We start from the raw sequence: 26,012 nt of genomic DNA, 5'->3' as shown, positions 1-26,012 counted from the left end.
AATGACCACTAGAGGGAGACAAAGATAAAAAGTGTCAAGTTACGCCTCCGTCAAAAAAGAGGGACTACTTCAGTTGACATTCAAATGACATTACTAGTTTAATATATTTCTATGTTGATTTTGTAATTATTACATGTACTAATACATAAATTAAGTTGTTGTTGATTGACGAAAATGTTGACTATGTAATGATGGAGGAGAGCGAACAAACGCTTCCGCTTGGAGACCCTCCCTGTCAATCTTTACTCCAATCAAAGCTCACCACCCGGATCCTGTTTTCATTTTATCCACCGCTAACCCTCCTCGGATGTCCCCTGTCACTCTCTGTCCACGTCCCCGCTACACGAGTTATGTGCGTTCCTTCCACTCGATACGCTCTCGCCTCCTTTGCGTGTCCGGATAGGAGTTGAGCCGTGAAGGGGTTACCCGCCCGTTGCGTCACTGCCCAGCTATGGCGTCAGTGTACAGCGCTGGGTCCCATACTCTCAGCAAGGATGACGTGAACTACAGAATGCATTTCCGAATGATAAACGAACAGCAGGTCGAGGACATCACGATAGAGTTCTTCTATCGGCCCCACACCATTACTCTACTGACATGCACGGTGCTGAGTTTGATGTATTTCGCCTTCGCAAGGTAAAGTCGACCGAAAAGGGTTAGCTTAGTGGGGAGCTAGCATGCTAACGGCTAACGGGCAGGGATGCTCTTGTCACAAGGCAGGTTCACTTTGGACGTCTAGTTAGCATGTAGCTTCCGTCACACAAACTTAACTCGTCGACGAGCGAACACGACCTTTTTTACGCGGCTTTTAATCTAAATATTTTTAACATTAAACATGTAAATATTTAACTGAAACAACACAAGGAACTACACTGTATTCGCTACAATACAGTCACAAGTAGAGGCGTTCACTACCATAGCCAAGTGTAATCATAACACATATGATTCAATATTTCAGTAATAAGTACTGGTATTTACCATCCCTAATCTTTACTATAAATCCTTCTAAATATAGTGACAGCAAAAAAAGTATATTGTGTGGTTTAATGTGTGATTTGTTTACAGAGATGATGGAAATCCTGATAGTAATCTATGGGTGGGCCTCATTTTGGTCATCTCTTTCTTCCTGGTCATCAGTGTTTTGGCATTTCCCAATGGTGAGCCCATTCATTCATCATTTATTCATTCAAATTATAATATTATATTATGTTATAAGCCGTTATTTGCCAGTTTTGACACAATTTATTGACTGGATTTATTCATTGCAGGTCCATTTACTAGACCACATCCAGCAATATGGAGGATAGTCTTTGGTGAGTATAGTGTCTTCTATGCGTACAGCTTTTTTTTTTTTTTCATAATTTTCATAATTTTAAATTTGTTGTTAGTCATCCACAGATGTGCATGTAAAACGTGACCAAAAAAAGTATCTTTGGCACTAGGCGCGGGACAATAATAAGGTAATTAATCAGTCGCAGAGTAAATGAAAAGGAAAGATTTTGCCAAATGTGCATGCATGGCTCTTATGCCCATCTGCCGCCCCCAAACAGGCAGGAAGTGGGTCCACGTTGTGAGTTGGTTTCACATTTGTTCCGTAGAACAATGGCATGAACGGAGTGAGAACTTTTGTCAGTCATACAGGAGGCGGGGAGAGTGCCGAAGAGTGTAACATTCTTTTGACTTTTTAAAAAATGTTTATTTTATTTTATTTAATTATTTAATTATTGTAATAATTTATAAAAAATATTTTAATTTAATTATTTATTTATATTATTTTTAATTAATTACATTTTAACTTAAAGTTTGACTCCTTTGTGTGCAGCAGTTAAACTGATAAGGTATCTTTATGTATTTATTGTTCTATTGTTGTTAAGGCCTGAGCGTCCTCTACTTCCTCTTCCTGGTTTTCCTCATCTTCCTGAACTGGCAGCAGGTTAAACAGTTAATGTACTGGCTGGATCCAAACCTGCGCTACGCCAAGAGAGAGGCAGACATCATGGTAAGTCAGGTTGATGGTTCTGTGGCCGTTAGCAGCCGCTGAGGGTGTCTGTGCTGGCGTCTTGTAGGAGTATGCCGTCAACTGCCACGTCATCACCTGGGAGAGGATCCTCAGCCATTTTGACATCTTTGCCTTCAGTCATTTTTGGGGCTGGGGCATGAAAGCGCTCCTCATCCGAAGTTACGGCCTGTGCTGGACCATAAGTATTACCTGGGAGCTCACCGAGGTACACGCATAGTGACACACCTGGTCCTGGTCCGCATTTGGAAACGTGAAATCTCACATCACCTGTGCTTCCGTCAGCTGTTCTTCATGCATCTCCTGCCCAACTTTGCCGAGTGCTGGTGGGACCAGGTGATTCTGGACATTCTGCTGTGTAACGGTGGAGGCATCTGGCTGGGCATGACGGTGTGCCGCTTTCTGGAGATGAGGACCTACCACTGGGCCAGTATTAAGTATGTCATCCATTTTATTTGTTGTCATGGAGCGTGAACGTTATATTACGTCATAACATTAGGAGTATTAATATGAGTATTAGTGTATTATAGTCAATTATGAATTTGGTATTGTATGGAATTGATTCAGTGTGCGATTGACTAGAAGAAAAGCTCTGATTTGCTTGGAGCAGTGGCGTCATTAGGCCTGTTTGATATATTATTATTATTGTTGCTAGTATTGCTAGTATTATTGCTAGTATTAGCCTGCTTATTGGCTTGCTTATTAGCCTGCTTTTGTCCTATTATATGAAATTTGTCAGAGATTTTTTGTAAAAAAAATCAATAGAAAATATCAAATTATTATTAATAATGATATTATTAATGTATATTATATGTATCAATAAAAATAACAATAATTATTATTAATTATTCTTTGTAATTATTATATTTATTACAATTATTAATTATAATAATAATACTTATTATTAATTTATATTATATATTATAATATTATACATCAACAACAATAATAATAATTATTATTTTATTATTATTAATAATAATTTGATTTTTTTTATTGATTTAAAAAAAAATCTCTGACAGTTTTCAGATTTTTGGATATAAATATACACATGTATGATGTGGGGACACTATCAGACTGCCTGGACACTTTTGGGACTTGAGGCTGTCTTGCTAGGTGCTAGCATGATGACTGTTAGCATGTTAGCATTTTAGCTAATTTACTCATGTCTAAAGGCAAATACACACGTGGCATGATGTGGGGACACCATGGGACTGCCCCAAACTTTTCGGAACCTGAGGCTGTCTTGCTAGGTGCTAGCATGGTAGCCGTTAGCATGTTAGCATGTAAGCTAATTTACTGTGTAAAGGCAAATAGACACATGGCATTATGTGGGGACACTATGGGACTGCATCAACCTTTTCGGTACTTGAGACTTTCTTGCTAGGTGCTAGCACGGTAGCCGTTGGCACACCGGGCCCGAGGTCCACAGCACAGGTGGCAAGCCCATCAAAATTTCCGCGGGAATTTTCTAGTTATTATTATTATTATACTTCTGCTTGCGCCTGTCATCCAGGGACATCCACACCACCACAGGCAAGATCAAGCGAGCCGTGTTACAGTTCACGCCGGCGAGCTGGACCTACGTGCGCTGGCTGGATCCCAAGTCTTCCCTGCAGCGAGTCATGGGCGTCTATCTCTTCATGATCATTTGGCAGGTGGGTCAGTCCTTCTCTGGCTGTTGGGGGGGATCATCCTGTGTGTTCTGCGTGCTAATTCCCCCGCTAATCTAATTGCCTCCTCCCCGGCTCAAATTTAAAACCCTTCTCACTCGGATCCATTTAATGCACGGTGTCCCGCTGTCTGCGCTTTAAAGGCTAATCCCATAAAGAGGCAAAGCCAAGATGGATTACCCAGGAGCAATTAATGCTGAGGAGGGTGCGCCATCGCTCCGTATCCGCACCCAGGCTACCACGTCGCTAGCATTTGGCCGCCGTCGCGACACACGCTGAGCTTTCTCTGTTATTTGTGCAATAATGTAACAATATGACCCAGATCCAGGCTGTATTTACCAGGCCTTGCATTGAGATCAGCCCAGCGTGGGGGCAGTTGAGCTGGGAGAATAACGCTGTAGCCGGTCTCCTTTCGCTATCTTTCCGTGGGAATGAGAGGCACTGAAAATCGAAAAAATACCCATGCATAGTCTATGAAAATGACCATTGATGACTACGTAAACAGTGAACCAACATTCATGATATATTCATGTTATGATGTATTTGTTCTTTCTGCATGTCTTTACAGCTAACAGAGTTGAACACATTTTTCCTCAAGCACATATTCGTCTTTCCGGCGAGCCACGCCCTCAGCTGGTGTCGGATCCTGTTCATTGGCATTATCACGGCGCCGACAGTCAGGTGAAACATATGACGTTCATCGTTGTTATCATACCTGTCAACATGTGCCTTTTGCAATGATGGGAATAACGATGTTACTTTTTTCAGTAACGGGTAGTCTAACGAATTACTTTTACTGTCAGCATTACGCCGTTACCATGTTTGACACCCTGTTACTGCACGTTACCGAAGCCGCCTAAAAATATAATCACAAGGGAGGGGGTCAGATGACCACATAAGCAATGAGGATTGGCTAAGGTTTAGTAAAATTGCGTTTTCAGCCAATCAGAGAACTTGAATGTGCGGGTGTTTAGATCACATAAGCAATGAGAATTGGCTAAGGTTTAGTAAAATTGCGTTTTCGGCCAATCAGAGAACTTGAGTGGGCGGGTGTTTAGAACACATAAGCAATGAGGATTGGCTCAGGTTTTGTAAGATTGCATTTTCAGCCAATAAGAGAACTTGGGTGGGTGGGTGTTTAGAGCATATAAACAATGAGGATTGGCTAAGGTTTAGTAAAATTGCGTCTTCGGCCAATCAGAGAACTTGAGTGGGCGGGTCTCTAGAGCACAGAAGCAATGAGGATTGGCTCAGGTTTTGTAAAATTGCGTTTTCAGCCAGTCAGAGAACTTGTGTGGGTGGGCGTATTGGGCGGCCCAATAGTTACTTTTACTGGTAGCTCGTTACTTTTGTAGTGAAGTAACTGTTACTTTTTTTGAGAAATAACTATAACTAATTACTTTTTTACAGTAACATGCCCAAATAATAATAATAATAATAAACATTTTATTTGTATAGCGCTTTTCAAAATACTCAAAAACACTTTACAGAAAAATGGAGTTGAATAAAAACAAGTAAACAGAGTAAAAGATACTTTAAAATACAACATTCATTCGTCTATACACAGTTAAAACATGAGTAAAAGCAGGGGGCGGGGCCCAAATAAGGGACGTTTTCATCAAAACAAGGGAAATCTCCCACCCTGCCACGCCCGTAAGCTGTCTGCTCCCTCTCACCGCCCCCAGCAGTACCGGGGGAGAGGATTTTATGTCTTATAATAATTAAAGTTAAAATACAGGATATTATGTGAGTGTGAATGGTTGTTTGTCTACATGTGCCCTGTGATTGGCTGCATGGCCACCAGTCCAGGGTGTACCCCGCCTCTCGCCCGAAGACAGCTGGGATACGCTCCAGCATCCCCTGCAACCCTCGTGAGAATAAGCGGTAGAAAATAAATAAATGAATGAATGAACACAGGATATTCATGGGAAGCTATTTAAACATGGCGGCGACGGGAAAGAAGATGTTTCCCAGGTACAACGGTAGGGTTGACAGGTATGATTATTATGCGTCCGGTCCTTTGGCCTCACTAACATGATGCTTGCTTTTGCTCCAGGCAGTATTACGCCTACCTCACAGACACACAGTGTAAAAGAGTTGGGACGCAGTGTTGGGTGTTTGGGTAAGTCGGCCACCCCTACTTCATATACGTATACAAATACACAAAATAATATATAATATAGAAAAAATGTGCTGATGTTTACCATGATGAATTAGTCTAGAAAGTTATATAAACATAGCTGGACGACAGTTTAGCCGTACTTGGATTTGTTATCATGCATCAAACTTCATGATGTTTTATTTCAAGTTTATAGCAGACGGTTGGAGGCTTTGAACTTGTTTTTGTTTCTCTTGCCTTGCCGTTAATCAATGCAGAGCCATCGCCTTCCTGGAGGCCTTGGCGTGTATTAAATTTGGACAGGATTTGTTCTCCAAAACCCAGGTCCTGTATGTGATCCTGTGGCTACTGTGTTTGGTAAGACCAGCATCACAAGAACGATTTTATTTGTGTTTTGTCACTGGTTTTTCCTGCAAAGGGGGGCATATACAGTACAGTATATATGAACATGGCTTGATTACTATTATGTGCTAACAAGTGTTAGCCTTCTTTGGGGTTTTCCTTTTGATTATTGCATCTTTCATGATACACATTCAATTGTTTTAGGCCTTCATTACATTCCTGTGTCTGTATGGAATGGTGTGGTGTGCAGAGACCTACGGGCCAAGAGAAAAGGTACGTTCATAGCGTTATGTCACATAAGAAATAATAATAAACACATTCTGGGGATTGTACTACAAAGCAGGATTTCTCCTCATCCTGTATCCGTTTTTAATGTCTAACTTTTTATACCCGATTCCTGTGCCCCGCTTTTAGCCTTGTTTTTAGCTCTGGATGAATGTATGAATTTTAATGTTTACTACTCAACTTTATTTTTCTTCACTGTAAAGCAGGGGTCTCAAACTCAATTTACTTGGGGGCCACTGGAGCTCTGGTCTGGGTGAGACTGGTCCGCATCAGGTTTTCTCAAAAAAAAAAAACCCATAAAACGCATTTATTAAAAACAAAAAAATAAAAAAAACTTCACTTTGGTTCCAAGTTTCTACAATAAAAGCTCTGATAAAACATTCCACTGTTCTCACATATCTTACTTTTTATTTTTCTACACAAAATAAGATGAAAAATAAATAAACAAATCAAGAATAAAGAAAATCAATCAATCGGTAATAAATAAATAAATATTATAATAATAATAATAATAAAAACTTAAGAAACCACATATAGTTGGTGGGTAGACAAATTATTTTTTTCAGATTAAAATGAACAAAGCATTATTAGAGCCCTGTAGACATGACAAAACACGACTATAGTCACATTTATAGTTTTTTTATTTACAACATATTTCGCAACTGCAGGGTCTTGTGACACATGCTAACTCGCAAACTAGAGAGCTAGCGACCTAAACGGTAGCCTTCAAGTTATTTCCTTTAAACTTAAATAGCCAAAAACTTACCACTTCCACACAGATAGGGAGGATAACTATTAACAGTTATTTAACCTTTAACATGAACATTAATCAAACGTAATCATTTTTTTCTGGGTACATGATACCATACAGCATCCATATCAAACTTGCGCGGGCCGCACTAACATTAAACTTTCATATCAAGGCGGGGGCCGCGTGTTTGAGACCCCTGCTGTAAAGCGTCTGAGTATTGTGAAAAGCGCTATACAAATAAAATGTATTATTATTATTTATTATGATGTATTTGAGGACTAAGTCCGTATTACGAAGCTGGTTCACTTTTGAAGCAGGATACTGATGATAATGATAATATTTCGATCTGATGCCACAGTCATTTTCACTACAATAACAGAGAAGAACGATGAATGGGGGGGGGCGCTATCGGGGAGCATTCCTTGTGCTCACAATGGTTTTCAGGCAAAAAATGACCATCGCTAGTAGCATCAATTATTGCTCATTTTTTGTCTAGGTTTCAAAGGCAATACCTCGTACCATCGGTATTAACGATCGTCCTTTTCTCCTTTTTAATGGTGAATTGCAACCACCGGAGTTAGCCCCTCACCTTTTTGTACATAGCCAAGATGGCAGTGACCGAGGGTGGTTAGAGACCGCCGCTGAGCACTAAATGTTAAAGATGGCCAATATTAACTTTACTGATATCAGTTATAATGGCAGGGTGGATTTCCTGGTGCATTTGACAGGATGTGTCTCTCTCTTCCCCGGCAGAGCCTCTCAGAATGCGAGGACAGCAATTACACAGACTTCGCCGACCTCAGCCCATCAGAAGGATTTAAAGGTACAGTGACACGTTTATCCTCCATGACTCTTTTCACCGATGCCGAGCGGGCTCCGTGTCTTGCAGGAGACATGAAAGACGACGACGACAGCCCAAAAGTGAGACCGAGAGGAAAGAGACTGGGGAAACTGAAGTCCACTAACGGCGTGGAGAGCCAGTAAACACACCTCAAAAAGGTTTGGGGCCAGGGGGGTCATTAAGATATATGATATTACAGAAGCGACTAACGGGTCCATGCAGTGTTTCTTGTTAGTGCAACCAAGGTGCTGCACTCATAAAAAGCTCCTTTTCCACTGTTGACAGGTGTGTGCGCATGTGTAAATACACAGTGTGTGTGTGTGTGTGTGTGTGTGTGTGTGTGTGTGTAAAAGAAAGTAACTGCCAACCGTAGATTGAATTGCATGCTCCATGTAGTCAATCATTTACAGAAGCAGTATATCATCCATTAATGGTGGCTCCAGACATTTCTATATAGAATTGATCATATTCCTTTTGAGCCTCGTGTCTTTTATTAAGAATAATAATAATAATAATAATAATAATGATCTGTTGTCAGTTTACAATAGTTGCATATGTTGTGTAAGTTCTGCACTGTTTGGTGACAATAACTTGAATGTGGGCGGGGCTTCCACACCCTTTTTTTTTCTTTTTTTTTGACCTGGAACAAAGCAAAGCACACACAGCTAAAAGCACTTTGCAAAGCTCGGAAGAAGTGTACATTCGGAACGTTCGAGTACCATTGTGAAGCATCGTGAGTGATTATACTCCCCGTCTGTTCATGGCTGCTATTTTTTTTTTTTTAATTTTGTTTTGTTTATGTTTACCATGTTGTTGGTAACGAAGGGCAGATACTCAAATCGATCATCTTCTAGATGCAGCTTGGTCATCAATATTTGTTACATGTGCGCGGTCGTGGCACACACTCGGAACACACCATTTGGGGGGTGGAGAGGGAGGGGGGGGGCATTTTTCTTTGTGTCTTTCACCGTCCTCGTCAACTTTAACTCACCTTTTGTGCCTGTCTTCATATTTCATATTTACTCCTGTGTGTGTGTATTAAGACTTACTTGTCGTTGTTTGTGTGTTTTGCCCTTGAGTGCTTTACTTATATAAATATGTCAGGGGTGAGCAAACTGCGGCCCGGGGGCCACATGCGGCCGACCAAATGTTTGAATCCGGCCCGCCGGTTGCTTTCTAAGTATTTCAGCTTTTAACATTGAAGCTGGCAACATGACTTGCAAGTCAGATTTAAAAAAAAAACAACAAAAAAAAAGTAAAATTTAATTTCGTAATTTGATGTGGTCTGATGTTTAAAGTGCTCCTAACTTTTACAGTTAAAATAAGACAGCTAATTCAATGCAGAATGTTAGAGTTAAATGTAAAATAGTGTGTGTGTTGAAGATATTTTTGCACCCCCTCCCCACGAGTTTGCCCACCCCTGAAATATGTCTTCTCATTTCATCTCATGCAGTAAACAGCCCGTGTGCAATATCACTTGGATCATTCAGAACTTGATATGCAGCATAAGGAACAATAACATAGAAACCAAAGCTATACTTTAGAGTAGACAGTGTACAGCTTGTATGAACTATAACCTGAAAATGAGTCAACTCACACACAGGTGAACGCTCCTCCCCCCCTGAAAATAAGTGGAATGCTTGGCAAGACTGGTACTGCTATGCAAGCTGTACACTGACCACTCTAAAGTATATGCAGTTTTCCTTAGTATTGCCCCTTGAGAAGATATACTATAATGAAAATAGTTGCTGAAATGGGAGGGGTGTACTCACTGTTGAGACAGCGAACACGTCACGTTCTCCAAACCTGCAGATATCTTTTATTGTATATTTATGAAATACTTATAGGTGAAATGGACATTACATTATTGAACCGAAATCCAATATGAGTCGCGTGAGAAGTGCCTTGAACGCCTTCTGATTTGCTTCTAACACACACCACCTGCGATGGCTCCAAATTATTACACGTGGATAAAACATTCACGTTGTCATCTTACAAATAACACTAAACTCATCACACAGCAACCTAATATTGAAAAGGTCTAACTGAGAAATATACAAACATGTACCAATATTCATTTATTCATTCATTCATTTTCTACCGCTTTTCCTCACAAGGGTCGCAGGGGGGTGCTGGAGTCTATCCCAGCTGTCTTCATGCGAGAGGCGGGGTACACCCTGGACTGGTGGCCAGCCAATCACAGGGCACATATAGACAAACAACCATTCACACTCACATTCATGACTATGGACAATTTGGAGTCGCTAATTAAACCTAGCGTGTTTTTGGAATGTGGGAGGAAACCGGAGTACCCGGAAAACATGCAAACTCCACACAGAGTTGGCCGAGGGTGGGATTGAACTCAGGTCTCCTAGCTGTGAGGCCTGTGCGCTTACCACTCAACCGCCTTGCAGCCCTTATTTCACTCTATAATTTATATTTTTTATACAAACTTCATTCTTTCATTCATATTCTACCGCTTTTCCTCACAAGGGTCGCAAGGGGGGTGCTGGAGTCTATCCCAGCTGTCCTCGGGCGAGAGGCGGGGTACACCCTGGACTGGTGGCCAGCCAATCACAGGGCACATATAGACAAACAACCATTCACACTCACATTCATGACTATGGACAATTTGGAGTCGGCAATTGGAATGTGGGAGGAAACCGGAGTATCCGGAGAAAACCCACGTAAAGATAGCCATGGGTGGAATTGAACCCTGGTCTGCGCGCTAACCACTCTTGTCACCGTGCAGCCACAGATAAAACATTATTAAGTTAATTATGCGTTGATAGATTTTTATTCGGCGGGTTTGGAGAACGTGTCATAGAGATCTTATTTACGGGGGGGGGGGGGCGTTTAGCACGAAAATTCCTCCCCCTCCATGGACTTCCACTGTGCTGTCTGCATGATACACTGATTCCAAATCTTTGCATGTCGTTCAATCTTTCAGTTTCGTACACTTTTGCTACCGACTCCATTTTCTCCTTTTGAGGCCTGTACTTTGTTTTGTTGAACGACGTGACATTCGAGTGACGATTTCACCTCCCTAATTTCCAATTCTTGACAAATCAAACATTAGTTTCACCAGCACCTGAGCCGGTGAGGTTCCGATTAAACGGTACAGATGTCTCGGCTTCTATTTGTTTCCTAGAAATAATTTGCCAAAATGTTCTCATCATTGGAAATGACTTGTGCTGTTCTATATCTTCTATATCACTGTGAACTATTGGAACCACATTAAAAGCTTTTACATGTTCTTTCAACCTCAGCGATGCATTATTTGTCTTACATAACTCAATAAATAAATGTCATATCTGTACAGGATTTTTTTTTTTTTGTCTTCTTGGATATCGGGAACCGTGAATGACCTTGATTGACTGACTCCTCAAGCAAAGACGACACGGGATTGGTGGACTTGGGAGTTCTGACCGGAGTGGGATCCAATTTCACTGCACATCATGAAACGAAAATAGCTTCCTCGTGCCAAGCTCTACCTCGAAGGAAATGTGACATTGCGGGAAAGGGCAAAGTCTTGTGTGAATGTGAAGTGGACTCACAAGGAGATGTTGGAATTCTGTACCTCCTGGGAGGGAGGTCATCAAACCTCTAAGGACGGAACATAGTGATATTCCAACAATAAGGAAAGCCTGTTTATGAGCTTCCAGTCCACCTGTTTAAAATTGCTGATTAATAATATAGCATTGGGGGGCAGCACGGCGGTCGAGTGGTTAGCGTGCAGACCTCACAGCTAGGAGACCAGGGTTCAATTCCTGTGTGGCGTTTGCATGTTCTCCCCGTGCATGCGTGGGTTTTCTCCGGGTATTCCGGTTTCCTCCCACATTCCAAAAACATGCTGGGTTAATTAGCGACTCCAAATTGTCCATAGGTATGAATGTGAGTGTGAATGGTTGTTTGTCTATATGTGCCCTGTGATTGGCTGGCCACCAGTCCAGGGTGTACCCCGCCTCAGATGGGATAGGCTCCAGCACCCCCGCTCTTTTTTTTTATCATATCTATTACACGGCTGCACGGTTGTCGAGTGGTTAGCACGCAGACCTCACAGCTAGGAGACCCGAGTTCAATCCCACCCTCGGCCATCTCTGTGTGGAGTTTGCATGTTCTCCCCATGCATGCGTGGGTTTTCTCCGGGTATTCCGGTTTCCTCCCACATTCCAAAAACATGCTAGGTTAATTAGCGACTCCAAATTGTCCATAGGTATGAATGTGAGTGTGAATGGTTGTTTGTCTATATGTGCCCTGTGATTGGCTGGCCACCAGTCCAGGGTGTAACCGGCCTCGTGCCCGAAGACAGCTGGGATAGGCTCCAGCACCGCCGCAACCCTCGTGAGGAAAAGCGGTAGAAAATGAATGAATGAATGAATAATTTAGAGAAGTACTGCATGTGATGTACTTTCTCTCCAGAAGAGGGCAGCATAGAATTTTAATATCCACTGCAAAACATCACGTGACTTGGGCCTACTTGCAGTGCCTCACTAGCATGTCTGCTTATTTTGCCTCCTCTCTCCCCTGATCAGAAGCACCAAAACCGCCTTTCTGGGTTTTTTTTTCCTGCATCAACCTGTCAGCAGCGGAGCGGTCGGTTCAGAAGATCCGGATTGCGCATGCAACCATGGCCAGGAGCTGCCCCAACCGTGGTGGTGGCCTCTTGAGTCCCGAGGACATATTGAAAGAGATCCGAGTCAACTTGCTGGAGTGTAAAGTCTGCTTTGAGAAGTTCAACACCCAGCAAGTCGAACGCAGACCTCAGAACCTCTCGTGCGGTCACGTCCTGTGTCTGGAATGCATCAGGGCCCTGTCCCACCCTCTCCTGAGGAAGCTCGAGTGCCCTTTCTGTCGACAGCTGTGCAGCATTGATGCCACCTCCCACTGCCAGGCCCTGTGCGACCTGCAGGAGATGCTGTTCGTCATTCCCGACGCTCCTTGCTCGGAGAAAGGAGAAGAAGAGGCGGCTGCGGGTGTGGGGAGCAAAGCCTTGCACCTCTGCATGACCTTTGGTGGTTGGGGGGCTCTTATCAACCCTTCTGGATTGGCAGTGATGAGGTCCTCGGGGACGATGTTTGTGGTGCATGATGGTGAGGAAAGGGTGGTGGCGTTGAGTCCGCAGGGACGGAAGCAGCACACTTTCGGACCGAGGGGACACGCCGGCGAGGGTGTTTGCTTTGCCGTGGATGTGGCGGTGACCCGCTGTGGTCATGTCGTTGTGACGGACGCAGGAGATAAAGCGGTCAAGGTGTTCACCTCCAGGGGACGCCACGTGCTGACTATCAAGGCCCGCTTCTCTCTGCCGTGGGGCGTGGACACAAACAGCAGTGGACACATCCTGGTGACTGATGTCCAGGCGGGAACACTGTCCCGCTTTAAAGTGGACTACAAACATGGCGTCACCCAGGAGGAGGGAGTGGTGGTTTCAAACCTGCAGCATCCTAAGTCGGTGGCATGCAGTGGGCGTACCGGCAACACGGCAGTCATGGAGCATGTGACACAGGACACGCAGCATCTCACAGTCTTTACCGAGGACTTCCATGTTCTCTACCGTGTGGATAGTTTCGGTCTCAAGTTAATGTCCTCTGTCAGGATGTCAGGTGTGACGTTCGACACAAATGGACATCTGCTTGTGTTCGACTCCCAACAGGGGATGATTTGGAGTTTCGGGAATATGCAAAGCGGTCCGGTCCTCACTCCTCTGGTGTCAGACCATCTAATTAGACCTGTTGGACTGGTTCCACTTAACAACACTCTCATTGTTGTGGACGGTGGAGACCATACAGTCAAAGTTTACTCTTGACCGCCTGTTTGGTTAGATTGACAGTGTAAAGTGTAACATCCCAACACAGCAACTATGAATTCATCTATAAACTGTATCGTGATATCATTGAAAAACGTCAAAAAAAACCTCTAAATATTCCCCACAAGTAAATACTGTCTTATTAAATCTCTTACATGTTACCTAAAACAGATTAAATCTTATATATTTAAAACAATATATTTGTGTATTCGGCCTTTAATGAGGTGATGTGAGAGAGAACTAGGTCATGCACTCTGTATCACACAGTAGGTGTAAAAATAAGCTAGCCACAGTTGATATTATAAACAGCGTAATCCTTGTTAGTCACATTAACACGAAACACAGATAACTTTACCGCAGGGACAACATTTAGATTTGATACCTAACCCTAACAACTACTCATTAGTTCCTCTGTAACTACTCTACTCATTAGTTCATCAGTAACTACTCTAAATGTAGGTGCCTTACTTGCCCAGCAACTACTCTACTCATTAGCTCCTCATTCGTTCATTAGTTCCTCAGGAACTACTCTTAATGTATGTGCCTTACTTCCCCAGCATTAGTTCCTCAGTAACTACTCTTAATGTATGTGCCTTACTTCCCCAGCATTAGTTCCTCAGGAACTACTCTTAATGTATGTGCCTTACTTCCCCAGCATTAGTTCCTCAGTAACTACTCTTAATGTATGTGCCTTACTTCCCCAGCATTAGTTCCTCAGTAACTACTCTACTCATTAGTTCCTCATTTGTTTATTGGTTCCTCAGTAACTACTCTTAATGTATGTGCCTCACTTCCCCAGCATTAGTTCCTCAGTAACTACTCTTAATGTATGCGCCTTACTTCCCCAGCATTAGTTCCTCAGTAACTACTCTACTCATTAGTTCCTCATTTGTTCATTAGTTACTCGGTAACTACTCTTAATGTATGTGCCTCACTTCCCCAGCTTTAGTTCCTCAGTAACTACTCTTAATGTATGCGCCTTACTTCCCCAGCATTAGTTCCTCAGTAACTACTCTACTCATTAGTTCCTCAGTAACTACTCTACTCATTAGTTCCTCATTTGTTCATTAGTTCCTCAGTAACTACTCTTAATGTATGTGCCTCACTTCCCCAGCATTAGTTCCTCAGTGACTACTCTACTCATTAGTTCCTCATTTGTTCCTCAGTAACTACTCTAAATGTATGCGCCTTAGCTATTAGTCCCTCATTAGCTTTTCATTCGTTCCTCAGAAACTACTCTAAAATGATGTGCCTTACTTCCCCAGCAACTACTCTACTCATTAGTTCATCATTAGTTCCCCAGTAACTACTCAAAATGTATGTCCTAGCCATTAGTTCATTAGTTACTCAGTAACTACTCTACCCATTAGTTCCTCAGTAACTACTCTAAATGTGTGTGCCTTATTTCCATGGTAAGTACTCATTAGTCCTTTGTTAGATCCTCAGTAACTACTCTAAATTAATATGCCCTAGTTCCTCAGTAGCTACTCAATAGTTCTTCATTAGTTCCTCAGTAACTACTCTAAACCTATGTTCCTTAGTTCCCCAGTAACTACCCTGCTCATTAGTTCTTCAATAACTACTCTACTTATTAATTCCTCATTAGTTTTTCATGACTTCCTCAGTAACTAGTGCCTTAGTCATTAGTTCTTCATTAGTTCTTCATTAGTTCTTCAGTAACTATACGTGTCAATGGAGGACTGAAGCCCTGCAGTTTTTCTCCAGCAGGTGATTAGATTGATTAGCTCCTTCCTTCAAATTGAAGGTAGTGTTGATCAATAAAACCACCTGTGTTGGTGTCACCGCCCTCCATGGCATGAGTTTGACACCCACCTGGGTTACATTGTATGTCATGTTTGTTGATGTGTTGTGTTATTTGGGTCATCTTTTTGTACAGATTGCCTCTTGACTATTTCCTGTACGACCCAAGTCATGCTGCAGGATACAGCTTTTTTTTTTAAAAGGACTTTGGAAATGGCCAGATTAAGACGCTTTGCGTGCATGATGTGGCCCGCGGGCCGCAGCTTGCCTACCACTTTTAGACCGCCATTATTTTGGATGGTATACTAAAAGTAACGTTCTGTTCGTGTAGTGTTTTTTTTGTTGTTGTTGTTGTTCTTTATCGCGTGAAAAGGCTGCACGTAAAATCAACGTGTTCCATCACATGTCTGGTCCGCTGCTTCCCACCCAATGAGCGGCGTGTTGCTAAATCCTGTGCCCCCTCTTTGGTGCAGCCTCTCCAGCCTGCCAGAGGAGAGCAGTCGAGCTCCCGGTGGAAGATGGCGGTGGGGATGCTGTCTGGAAGTAGGAGCCGATCTCCGGATTTACACACCAAACCACCCTCGATGGACTTAAAGGACAACAATGAGTGCTTTTATGTACTTTATTGTTAAGGTTCGGACGCTTTTTTGGCGGTTTTAGCCAGGGGGCTGTCGCCTTTTTTGGGTGTCTGTCTGTGTGTGTGTGTGTGTGTGTGTGCTTCGTCTTGTTGTCCGATGACTTTTTTCCCACTGAGCTCAGACAGTCTGCGAGTGTAAAAGTGGACAAAAATGTCGGATACAAAGGTGAAAGTGGCAGTGAGAGTTCGGCCTATGAACCGTAGAGGTGAGTGTTCGAAATGTTTTAACTTAGAAACTTTTCCTCTTTAAGTCGAGTCTCGCTTTTAGGAATTGATTTTTTTTTTTTTTGCATAATTAAAGTCGCATCTCGCCTTTTTTTTTTTGTTTTTGACTGCAATTCTTTTCTGCAGAAATTGAGCTGAATACAAAATGCGTGGTGGACATGGAGGACAACCAGACAGTTCTACACCCACCGCCTTCCAATTCAAAAGGAGACAACAGGTAAAAAAAATATATATTATATTTTCTATGCATAAGATACATTGTTACACTATTTATGATGCTACATCATACACATGGTGTCCGCTATTGCAAACCCCCCGAGTATTTGGAGCCCCCAGGGGGTTCCTGGGGGCTGTTATGTAAAGGTCTGACCCCGGTGCAAGTGCAGAAATAACTACCACGTCCGTGTACAACATGATAGGCATCAAACTCTGCTTTTATCGTCGTTTCTACGCTAGCAACTAATCCGTTGTAGTTCAACATAAGCTAAGCTAACTGAACTTTAGCTTGTGTTTAAAGTGACAAAGCAAGTCGGTGTAATATATCAATAAATCATTCATTATGTATACAATATGTCAAATTAGTACTGAAAATGGCACCCGGATCACATTTTGGACTCCCGTGATGTTATGTTTTTCCAACACACAGCATAATAATGTTTGAACCTAGCTGATAAATGTCTCAAGGTTCCGGTGTTGCTAATTTAAGCTAAGGGTGCTGGGTGACATATTGGACACCCAAACTCCAAAATGGAGAAATGGTGAGCCTAGCATCCTCATATTTAAAAAAACAACTGGAGCTAACAACTTTACGGTTCCGATTTCATGGCTTCACGCTATTTGTTCAATAGTTCCTCAGTAACTACTCTAAACGTATGTCTTAGTCATTAGTTCCTCATTAGTTGCTCATTAATTACTCACGGTTTATGTGCATCAGTTCCCCAATAACTACTCTACTCGTTAGTTCATTTGTTCATTAGTTCCTCTGTAACTACTCTAAATGTATGTCTTAGTCATTAGTTCCTCATTAGTTACTCATTAACTACTCACGGTTTATGTGCGTCAGTTCCCCAATAAATACTCTACTCGTTAGTTCCTCATATGTTCATTAGTTCCTCAGTAACTACTCTAAATGTATGTGTCTTAGCTATTAGTTTCTTCATTCGTTGCTCAGTAACTACTCACGGTATATGTACATCAGTTCCCCAATAAGTACTCTACTCGTTAGTTCCTCATATGTTCATCAGTTCCCCAGTAACTACTCTAAATGTGTGTCTTAGTCATTAGTTCCTCATTAGTTGCTCATTAACTACTCACGATTTATGTGCATCAGTTCCCCAATAAGTACTCTACTCGTTAGTTCCTCATATGTTCATTAGTTCCTCAGTAACTACTCTAAATGTGTGTCTTAGTCATTAGTTCCTCATTAGTTGCTCATTAACTACTCACGGTTTATGTGCATCAGTTCCCCAATAAGTACTCTACTCGTTAGTTCCTCATATGTTCATTAGTTCCTCAGTAACTACTCTAAATGTGTGTCTTAGTCATTAGTTCCTCATTAGTTGCTCATTAACTACTCACGGTTTATGTGCATCAGTTCCCCAATAAGTACTCTACTCGTTAGTTTCTCATATGTTCATTAGTTCCTCAGTAACTACTCTAAATGTATGTCTTAGTCATTAGTTCCTCATTAACTACTCACGGTTTATGTGCATCAGTTCCCCAATAACTACTCTACTCGTTAGTTCCTCATATGTTCATTAGTTCCTCAGTAACTACTCTAAATGTATGTGCCTTAGTTATTAGTTCTTCATTAGTTACTCTGTAACTACTCACGGTTTATGTGCATCAGTTCCCCAATAACTACTCTACTCGTTAGTTCCTCATTTGTTCATTAGTTCCTCAGTAACTACTCTAAATGTATGTGCCTTAGTTATTAGTTCTTCATTAGTTACTCTGTAACTACTCACGGTTTATGTGCATCAGTTCCCCAATAACTACTCTACTCGTTAGTTCCTCATTTGTTCATTAGTTCCTCAGTAACTACTCTAAATGTATGTGCCTTAGTTATTAGTTCTTCATTAGTTACTCTGTAACTACTCACGGTTTATGTGCATCAGTTCCCCAATAACTACTCTACTCGTTAGTTCCTCATTTGTTCATTAGTTCCTCAGTAACTACTCTAAATGTATGTGCCTTAGTTATTAGTTCTTCATTAGTTACTCAGTAACTACTCACGGTAGTTACTGTCCATAGGTATTAATGTGAGTGTGAATGGTTGTTTGTCTATATGTGCCCTGTGATTGGCTGGCCACCAGTCCAGGGTGTACCCCGCCTCTCACCCGAAGGCAGCTGGGATAGGCTCCAGCACCCCTGTGACCCTCATGAGGATAAGCGGTAGAAAATGAATGATTGTTGAGTAATAATACAAGTGTAAAGGTGGCTATAGGGTTGTTACTTCACATCTAGTGGTCTCTAATAGTGTATATTTAGAATGCTGTGTCTGGTAGCAATTAACTGCAATAAACAAAGGATTACTGTAGTATGTTGTCATTGTGACGTGTATGCCTCGGTGTTGCCCCCCTGCGGAACGGAGGCCAGCGGGCCGCCTATTGAGGACCCCTGCTATGTTTTATTCTCCGTATATTGTAATGACTTAACATGTCAGTGCTCTTTTCTGCTGCTGTTTTGGCTTCTTGTGTTTAGACTGTGGTGGTTTTATGAAAACATATAATTTTGCTCTTTGCTGCTGGAGCGACAACAAAAGTTTGTAGTTTTTTTTTCTTCTCCGTCCACTGCCTTGTTTTGAAGACACCTGTTGGAAAAGTGTCGGATTTAGCGGGTATTAAGAGGCAACTATGGCTGTGCGGGTGGGGGGGGGGGGGGGGCACGACAGTCATGGGAACTTGTTCTCTCTTGTGGGAACACGACACAGAAAAGACATGTGCGGATACTTTTTGTGTCGTAATGTGAAAAAAAAATCTGATAAATAAGAATCATGTTTTTCTACAGACCACACATCATGAACAAAACATGTGAGTGGAATATGAGGGATTTACTTTGATGCCCCCCACCCCCCCCATTCCTTTCCTTGTGTGGGACCTTAAGGCGGCAGGTTCAGTTTCCTTAAGTTCCAAATCTCAGCTTTCATCTGCACGTAATCAGCATATTTGACGTGGGAATGGCGGTTTTGTTGCAGGGTGCTTCAGACACAATAGTTTAGACGGGGTGGGGGGGGGGGGGGGGACAGACAGAGAAATTCCTGAGGCGACTTAATGACAAGAAAATACCCCTCAAACCCTCGACTAGGGGGCACCTATTATAATCTGTCATGTCTCAGCTTGCCTGCCAACAAAACCATTGAATGCTGAACGCAGAGGTTAGACAAGATTTGTGATGATTGTATTGTTTTGGACGCTTGGTAGCGAGTGTTGTATATGTTACTGTATTTTCAGGGGTGGGGAGTGCATTTGGTACCCCGGTCTTCAGTGGGCCGGCCAGAATTTTGGTCAGTATCAATAACAGTCAATAATCATGGTAAATGTGTACTATAACAGGATATTAACACTATGTAATTGATAATATGATATATGTTATTCCCATTGTGACATACTTCACATTGTGGGTAGACACAAAGAAGCTGAAATCTGATTGGACAGAAGCATCTAACATACATGCAGCCAAGAAATATGCTAAAAAATGGTTATATATAACACTCTGACTCACGTTGTCATCTTACAAATAACACTAAACTCATCACACAGCAACCTAACATTGAAAAGGTCTAACTGAGAAATATACAAACATGTACTAATATTCATTCATTCATTTTCTACCGCTTTTCCTCATGAGGGTCGCGGGGGTGCTGGTCGGCAGCCAATCACAGGGCACATATAGACAAACAACCATTCACACTCACATTCATACCTATGGACAATTTGGAGTCGCTAATTAACCTAGCATGTTTTTGGGAATGTGGGAGGAAACCGGAGTACCCGGAGAAAACCCACGCAGAGATGGCCGAGGGTGGAATCGAACCCTGGTCTCCTAGCTGTGAGGTCTGCGCGCTAACCGCCCCGTCTTGGGTATTAATTAATATAATTAAATTGAATAAATATACAAGTTTGAAATATAGGTCAGTGCTTCTGGTCATGGTTAGGCCTGCAGAGAAGGCCTTGCTGGTACCGCACACCACCCAGTTAAGGGCTTGTATTCCTAAAATTAGCATTGGCCTATCATGCATCCTCTCCTGTCTGTGACGTTGTCACATGATTGATATACAAGACAGGTAGTCGAACCTAGACTTACACTCCGACCATATCGCTTATGTGCAGACTACAGGATCCCGGAAATGTCAATTTATTTATTCAAAACTTCACAGGATGTAATATGACGTCGTCATCAGCAGTGTAGCGCATCAGCGGTAACTTACCCCCCCCATATTATTCCGTTAGCCGAGTTCTGAGAAACCAAACTTTTTACTTCATTGGCCCCCCACCGACTAAAAAGGACTACTTTACTCATCACCAAAATGTGACCAGAACTCTACTCACAGGACAAAGTGGTGGGTAAGTCACTGTTGATGCACTACACTGCTACACACCAACTATCCCTTTAAGCGTTAACAAAATGACAAGGCTGTCTCAGGAATGTTCTTTGTCTTTCCATTATTCCACCGCCTGTGCCACTAATCAACGTTTCCATGTAGGAAGGAATGGTTAGCATCTACTAATAACATATATTCTTAATCAAACATGGCGTTGACATGAAGTGCTTTGTGTGTGTTGTTCCTGAAAGTTTTCGAGCGTGGGTTATTGTTTACATCTTTGAGCCAGAACGGTGGAAAAGATGGCGCCTTGCATTTTTGTCTGTGTCTCATCACCCTCAGATGTGGTTCCTCTTTGTGTGTGAGCTGACAATTTAGTTTTCAAGAGTGTTTGGGATGTTCCATAACGATTGTTGTGTTCTCAGTGTATCGGTCTTCAGCCATGTTATGCTAATAGGTGCTGCTTTTGTGCAGAGACATGTCGCAGCTATTCAAATATGTGACACGTACAAGTAGATGGGGTCAGAAGAGGGGGGGCGGGGGGGGGTCCTGGTTGTAAATGTCACCTAATTTACCTCGGCGAGATGGAGAGTTAAACTAAAAATCAACGGATTGATGAACTTTTCTTAGAACGCTTGTCTGTGAAACTGATTTAATGCTTGAAGCGAGACTGCAATGGACTACATTGTCACCACTGTGACACAAAATGCCTGACATGACTCCATTGGATGTGATATGCATCATTTGTTGTGTTTTTGGCATTTGTTGAGAGGAAAAAGGGAAAAAAAACAAAACAAAACCTGACAAAAATAAATAAAAAAAATTACAAAATTACCCAAAAAAAATGTAGAAAAAAATATAACATTATATAGAATGAAATTTTATTATATTATATAGAATCATATCATCATCATTCATTCATTCATTTTCTACCGCTTTTTCCTCACGAGGGTCGCGGGGGTGCTGGAGCCTATCCCAGCTGTCTTCGTGCGAGAGGCGGGTTACACCCTGTACTGGTGGCCAGCCAATCACAGGGCACATATAGGCAAACAACCATTCACACTCACATTCATACCTATGGACAATTTGGAGTCTCTAATTAACCTAGCATGTTTTTGGAATGTGGGAGGAAACCGGAGTACCTGGAGAAAACCCACGCATGCACGGGGAGAACATGCAAACTCCACACAGAGATGGCCGAGGGTGGAATTGAACTCTGGTCTCCTAGCTGTGAGGTCTGCGCGCTAACCACCCGACCGCCGTGCCGCCTCATCATCATATTATGCTATGCTATGCTATGCTATGCTATGCTATGCTATGCTATGCTATGCTATGCTATGCTATGCTATGCTATGCTATATTATATTAGAATCGTCTATCACCTTGTACTTTGGTACGTGACAAAAAAAAATAAAAAATACTTACATTTGTTCACTTCCTGCTTTCCTAATATAGTGTAAGTATTTTTTTCTTTTTTTTGTCACGTACCGAAGTACAAGGTGATAGACGATTCTAATATAATATAATATAGCATAGCATAGCGTAGCGTAGCGTAGCGTAGCATAGCATAGCATAGCATAGCATAGCATAGCATAGCATAGCATAGCATAATATAATATACTAGGAGACCAGGGTTCAATTCCACCCTCGGCCATCTCTGTGTGGAGTTTGCATGTTCTCCCCGTGCACTGTTACATTTGTTCACTTCCTGCTTTCTTAATATAGTGTAACAGTTACTGATTGTAAAAGTACCAGATGGAGGGGTAGGATTTAATAAGCTTTGCTTCTTCCTACTCCTTTTGGACATGTGGAACTGTGAACTGATTATGTGATGCATTCAATTGTAATCCGATGCATGTTCAAATGAAATAAAACCATCACCATTACCAAAACAGACAACATCCGCCGCTTTACTTTTCACCAGGACTGTTTTTGAGATTCTCAGCTTGGCTTTTATATCGGAACTTTGACTCACAAGGCCGGTCATTTGTCTTGGCTCCGTGTTTGCAGCCGGTTGCCTAGCAACAGTGGTTGAAGGGACTCAGAGGAGTTATGTCAACGACCAAATGTGAAATATGTCACAACCACACAAATGGTTTGTTCCGAAATAGAACGATGAGAATGATGCACGCTCGCCTTTAAGAGTAGGAAACATGTGTCCTGTCCTCCATGTTATGCCTGCAACTTCAACCGTTTTGCTGTCTGAAGAAGTACATGATGACGACATCTTTGAGAAGTCCAGCTACATTCACACTGCGGTGTGTGATGCCCAACATTTTGTGAGTCATTCACATTACCCAAAAAATTGTCAGTGTGCACGCAAAGCATCCAGGAAGTGACGTCACACGCTCCGGCTGTGTGTTACAAAAGTAAACATTGCCTTCTTTTGTGCTCTGCTTGGCACATTTGTGGTAATTTTAAATATTTTATGCAACAGTAATCTGCATTTTCTTACCTAAATGATTAAAATGGACACATAATACTCAGCACCCTCGGCCATCTCTGTGTGGAGTTTGTGGAGCATAGCATAGCATAGCATAGCATAGCATAGCATAGCATAGCATAGCATAGCATAGCATAGCATAGCATAATATAATATTATATGATGATGATGAGGCGGCACGGCGGTCGAGTGGTTAGCGCACAGACCTCACAGCTAGGGGACCAGGGTTCAATTCCACCCTCGGCCATGTCTGTGTGTCGTTTTTTTCCGGGTACTCCGGTTTCCTCCCACATTCCAAAAACATGCTAGGTTAATTGGCGACTCCAAATTTGTCCATAGGTATGAATGTGAGTGTGAATGGTTGTTTGTCTATATGTGCCCTGTGATTGGCTGGCCACCAGTCCAGGGTGTACCTCGCCTCTCGCCCCGAAGACAGCTGGGATAGGCTCCAGCAACCCCTGCGACCCTCGTGAGGAAAAGCGGTAGAAAATGAATGAACGAATTAATATTGGTACATGTTTGTATATTTCTTAGTTATACCTTTTCAATGTTAGGTTGCTGTGTGATGAGTTTAGTTATATATAATGTGTTATATATAATTACCAACTGTGATTTGCAGTGGGTTGACAAACTCATCGTGAGGGCACTGGCAGCTCGTGATTGGCTCCTGCCAAAGAAAGAGCTACGGTTTGCTCACTGGCTCGGAAGCGACACAATATTTAAACAAATAGTGAATGAATGAATGAATATTATACTCATTTTGGCTAACCATCAGGCCACTGTGCTGCCTGCCACTCATTGATATTCATTGATGGCCATTATAATGCTGCCCAAATACTTTTGCTCACTACTGTGTTGTGTTGAGTTTCGGAGTTCTTTTGAGTGTTTTCCAGGAAGAAACCCACTCAGCATTTTCCTGTGTGTCTATACAGCAGGGTGCCCTCTTGCTTTGAGTGGGTGGAGAGGACCGGGGCCTGATCTGTTCTAAACATACGAGGGGAATATTTGAAATGTTAGCCTGCAGTCCAGAGGAGCGAACTGTGCTGTAATCCAACACCGAGGGAGAAAGACAGTCGTCGTGTTTTGGCTGTGGAATGACTTTGGAATTGTAATTGTCTTGAAGTACGTTGACAGGCCAGCAGGGGGAAAGAGTCTTATGTGTGGTTAAATTAAGGTTAAATGGCTTGGAGATGTAGATGTAGCAATCAGGGTGAATTTGCTCGACTCCTACTGACTCCATTTCAGCAGCAGGATTATGTCATGAGGACCTCTTTGCAAAGCCTGCTAAACTGTTAATCTGACGTTATTTCATTTGCAAATTTGGACCCGCCACATGTGCATTTGTGGGTGTAGACACTCTGGAAAAGAAAATAACAACAATTACTCATTACCATATTTCCTCATGACCGTTTATGTACTCAAACTACACCGTACCAGGCTTCTAATAGGAGTACGGTCTAATGATCATGGTCATTATATATAACACGCTGACTCACGTTGTCATCTTACAAATAACACTAAACTCATCACACAGCAACCTAACATTGAAAAGGTATAACTGAGAAATATACAAACATGTAACAATATTCATTCATTCACCGCTTATCCTCATGAGGGTCACAAAGGGGCTGGAGCCTATCCCAGCTGTCTTCGGGCGAGAGGCGGAGTACACCCTGGACTGGTGGCCAGCCAATCACAGGGCACATATAGACAAATGGACAATTTGGTGTCGCTAATTAACCTAGCATGATTTTGGAATGTGGGAGGAAACCGGAGTACCCGGAGAAAACCCACGCATGCATGGGGAGAACATGCAAACTCCACACAGATATGGCCGAGGGTGGACTTGAACCCTGGTCTCCTCGCTGTGAGGTCTGTGTACCAACCACTCATCCACCGTGCAGCCAGTGATTATATTAAATAATAATAAATAATAGGATTTGGCTGGCCGCTTGCTTGCTACTTACTACTACTAAGTACTACTACTTCAAGATTTGTCAGATTTGGACTTACTTTTCTGCACCGTTAATTATTGAGCAGTTTTATTGACAGTACATTTTGGCTCAGCACCAACTTCCAAGTACCAGCGATAACATACCTCATACATATAAGAGATCTTGCAATTATTCATGAATGAAATACGTAACACTGTGCGGTGCCTGCCTGAAATGCTGTAAAAACCCCTCCGTAATGTAACCCTGATGATGATGTGTATCATAGCAGAGATTGTTTAAGGAAATATATAATCATGAGCACTATTAGATTTGCAACATAGCTGCTGAGATTATTTGTAACAGTTCCAAAGTACATTATTATTTGTAGTATGCAGATTGTAGTGTTGGGTGAGACATAATCTAATCATAATCTTGTGTGTTTGTTGCCTGCTGGGCTAGAAGAGGACATTTTTCGGTGGCATCATGACCCAGTGGCCTTAATCCTGGTTTGTAACCACAGGGGGGGGGGGGGGGGGATTCCCGCTGCTGCTGCTCTCCCACCCACTCTTCATAACTTCCCTTTGGGTGTCAAATCTAAAAATGGATGCTGCAGAAAAAGGCTTTTCCAATGAATT

At 42.3% G+C, this 26,012-nt stretch overlaps 3 protein-coding genes across 9 annotated transcripts in view; all 3 read left to right on the top strand.

Annotated features, from left to right (window-relative positions):
- Window positions 1–232: 232 nt before the first annotated feature.
- Window positions 233–16,194, top strand: ptdss1a (phosphatidylserine synthase 1a). Of its 2 annotated transcripts, XM_078797983.1 has the most exons (14): window positions 233–636; window positions 1,066–1,157; window positions 1,269–1,313; window positions 1,875–1,999; window positions 2,067–2,225; window positions 2,303–2,454; window positions 3,534–3,675; window positions 4,259–4,371; window positions 5,747–5,812; window positions 6,067–6,166; window positions 6,356–6,424; window positions 7,941–8,010; window positions 8,077–8,186; window positions 16,069–16,194. In XM_078797983.1, exons 1-13 carry the CDS (start codon window positions 452–454, stop codon window positions 8,169–8,171), a joined length of 1,413 nt encoding a protein of 470 aa, XP_078654109.1. In that variant the 5' UTR covers window positions 233–451; the 3' UTR covers window positions 8,172–8,186; window positions 16,069–16,194. The 2 variants fall into 2 exon arrangements, with proteins under 2 accessions (XP_078654109.1, XP_057939494.2); XM_058083511.2 differs by lacking the exon at window positions 16,069–16,194 and having other exon boundaries at window positions 235–636; window positions 8,077–10,167.
- Window positions 12,346–16,052, top strand: LOC131136550 (E3 ubiquitin-protein ligase NHLRC1-like). Its single transcript, XM_058083512.2, has one exon. It carries the CDS (start codon window positions 12,659–12,661, stop codon window positions 13,832–13,834), a length of 1,176 nt encoding a protein of 391 aa, XP_057939495.2. The 5' UTR covers window positions 12,346–12,658; the 3' UTR covers window positions 13,835–16,052.
- Window positions 16,195–16,288: 94 nt separating the features above from the next.
- The window catches only part of kif13a (kinesin family member 13A), a 50,912-nt gene continuing 41,188 nt past the window's right edge, over window positions 16,289–26,012 (top strand). For all 6 annotated transcript variants that reach the window (XM_058083508.2, XM_078797980.1, XM_058083507.2 and 3 more), the window contains exons 1-2: window positions 16,289–16,438; window positions 16,584–16,674. In XM_058083508.2, coding sequence (XP_057939491.2) covers window positions 16,384–16,438; window positions 16,584–16,674 — 146 coding nt within the window. In that variant the 5' untranslated portion in view covers window positions 16,289–16,383. The remainder of the gene's footprint in view (window positions 16,439–16,583; window positions 16,675–26,012) is intronic.

The sequence above is a fragment of the Doryrhamphus excisus genome, linkage group LG17, assembly GCF_037039965.1.
Source record: "Doryrhamphus excisus strain RoL-2023G ecotype Guam linkage group LG17, RoL_Dexc_Guam_v1.1, whole genome shotgun sequence".
NCBI classification, from domain to species: Eukaryota; Metazoa; Chordata; class Actinopteri; order Syngnathiformes; family Syngnathidae; genus Doryrhamphus; species Doryrhamphus excisus.
Note: the sequence above shows the minus strand (reverse complement) of the source record. Positions and strands in the feature narration are given on the sequence as shown.

Excerpts from the sequence above, each read along its gene's own strand:
- ptdss1a (XM_078797983.1), top strand. The coding sequence starts at position 452 with ATGGCGTCAGTGTACAGCGCTGGGTCCCATACTCTCAGCAAGGATGAC. Across the intron at positions 4,372-5,746 it reads ATCACGGCGCCGACAGTCAG|GCAGTATTACGCCTACCTCA; the intron begins GTGAAACATATG and ends CTTTTGCTCCAG. Across the intron at positions 8,011-8,076 it reads CCCATCAGAAGGATTTAAAG|GAGACATGAAAGACGACGAC; the intron begins GTACAGTGACAC and ends CGTGTCTTGCAG.
- LOC131136550 (XM_058083512.2), top strand. The coding sequence starts at position 12,659 with ATGGCCAGGAGCTGCCCCAACCGTGGTGGTGGCCTCTTGAGTCCCGAG.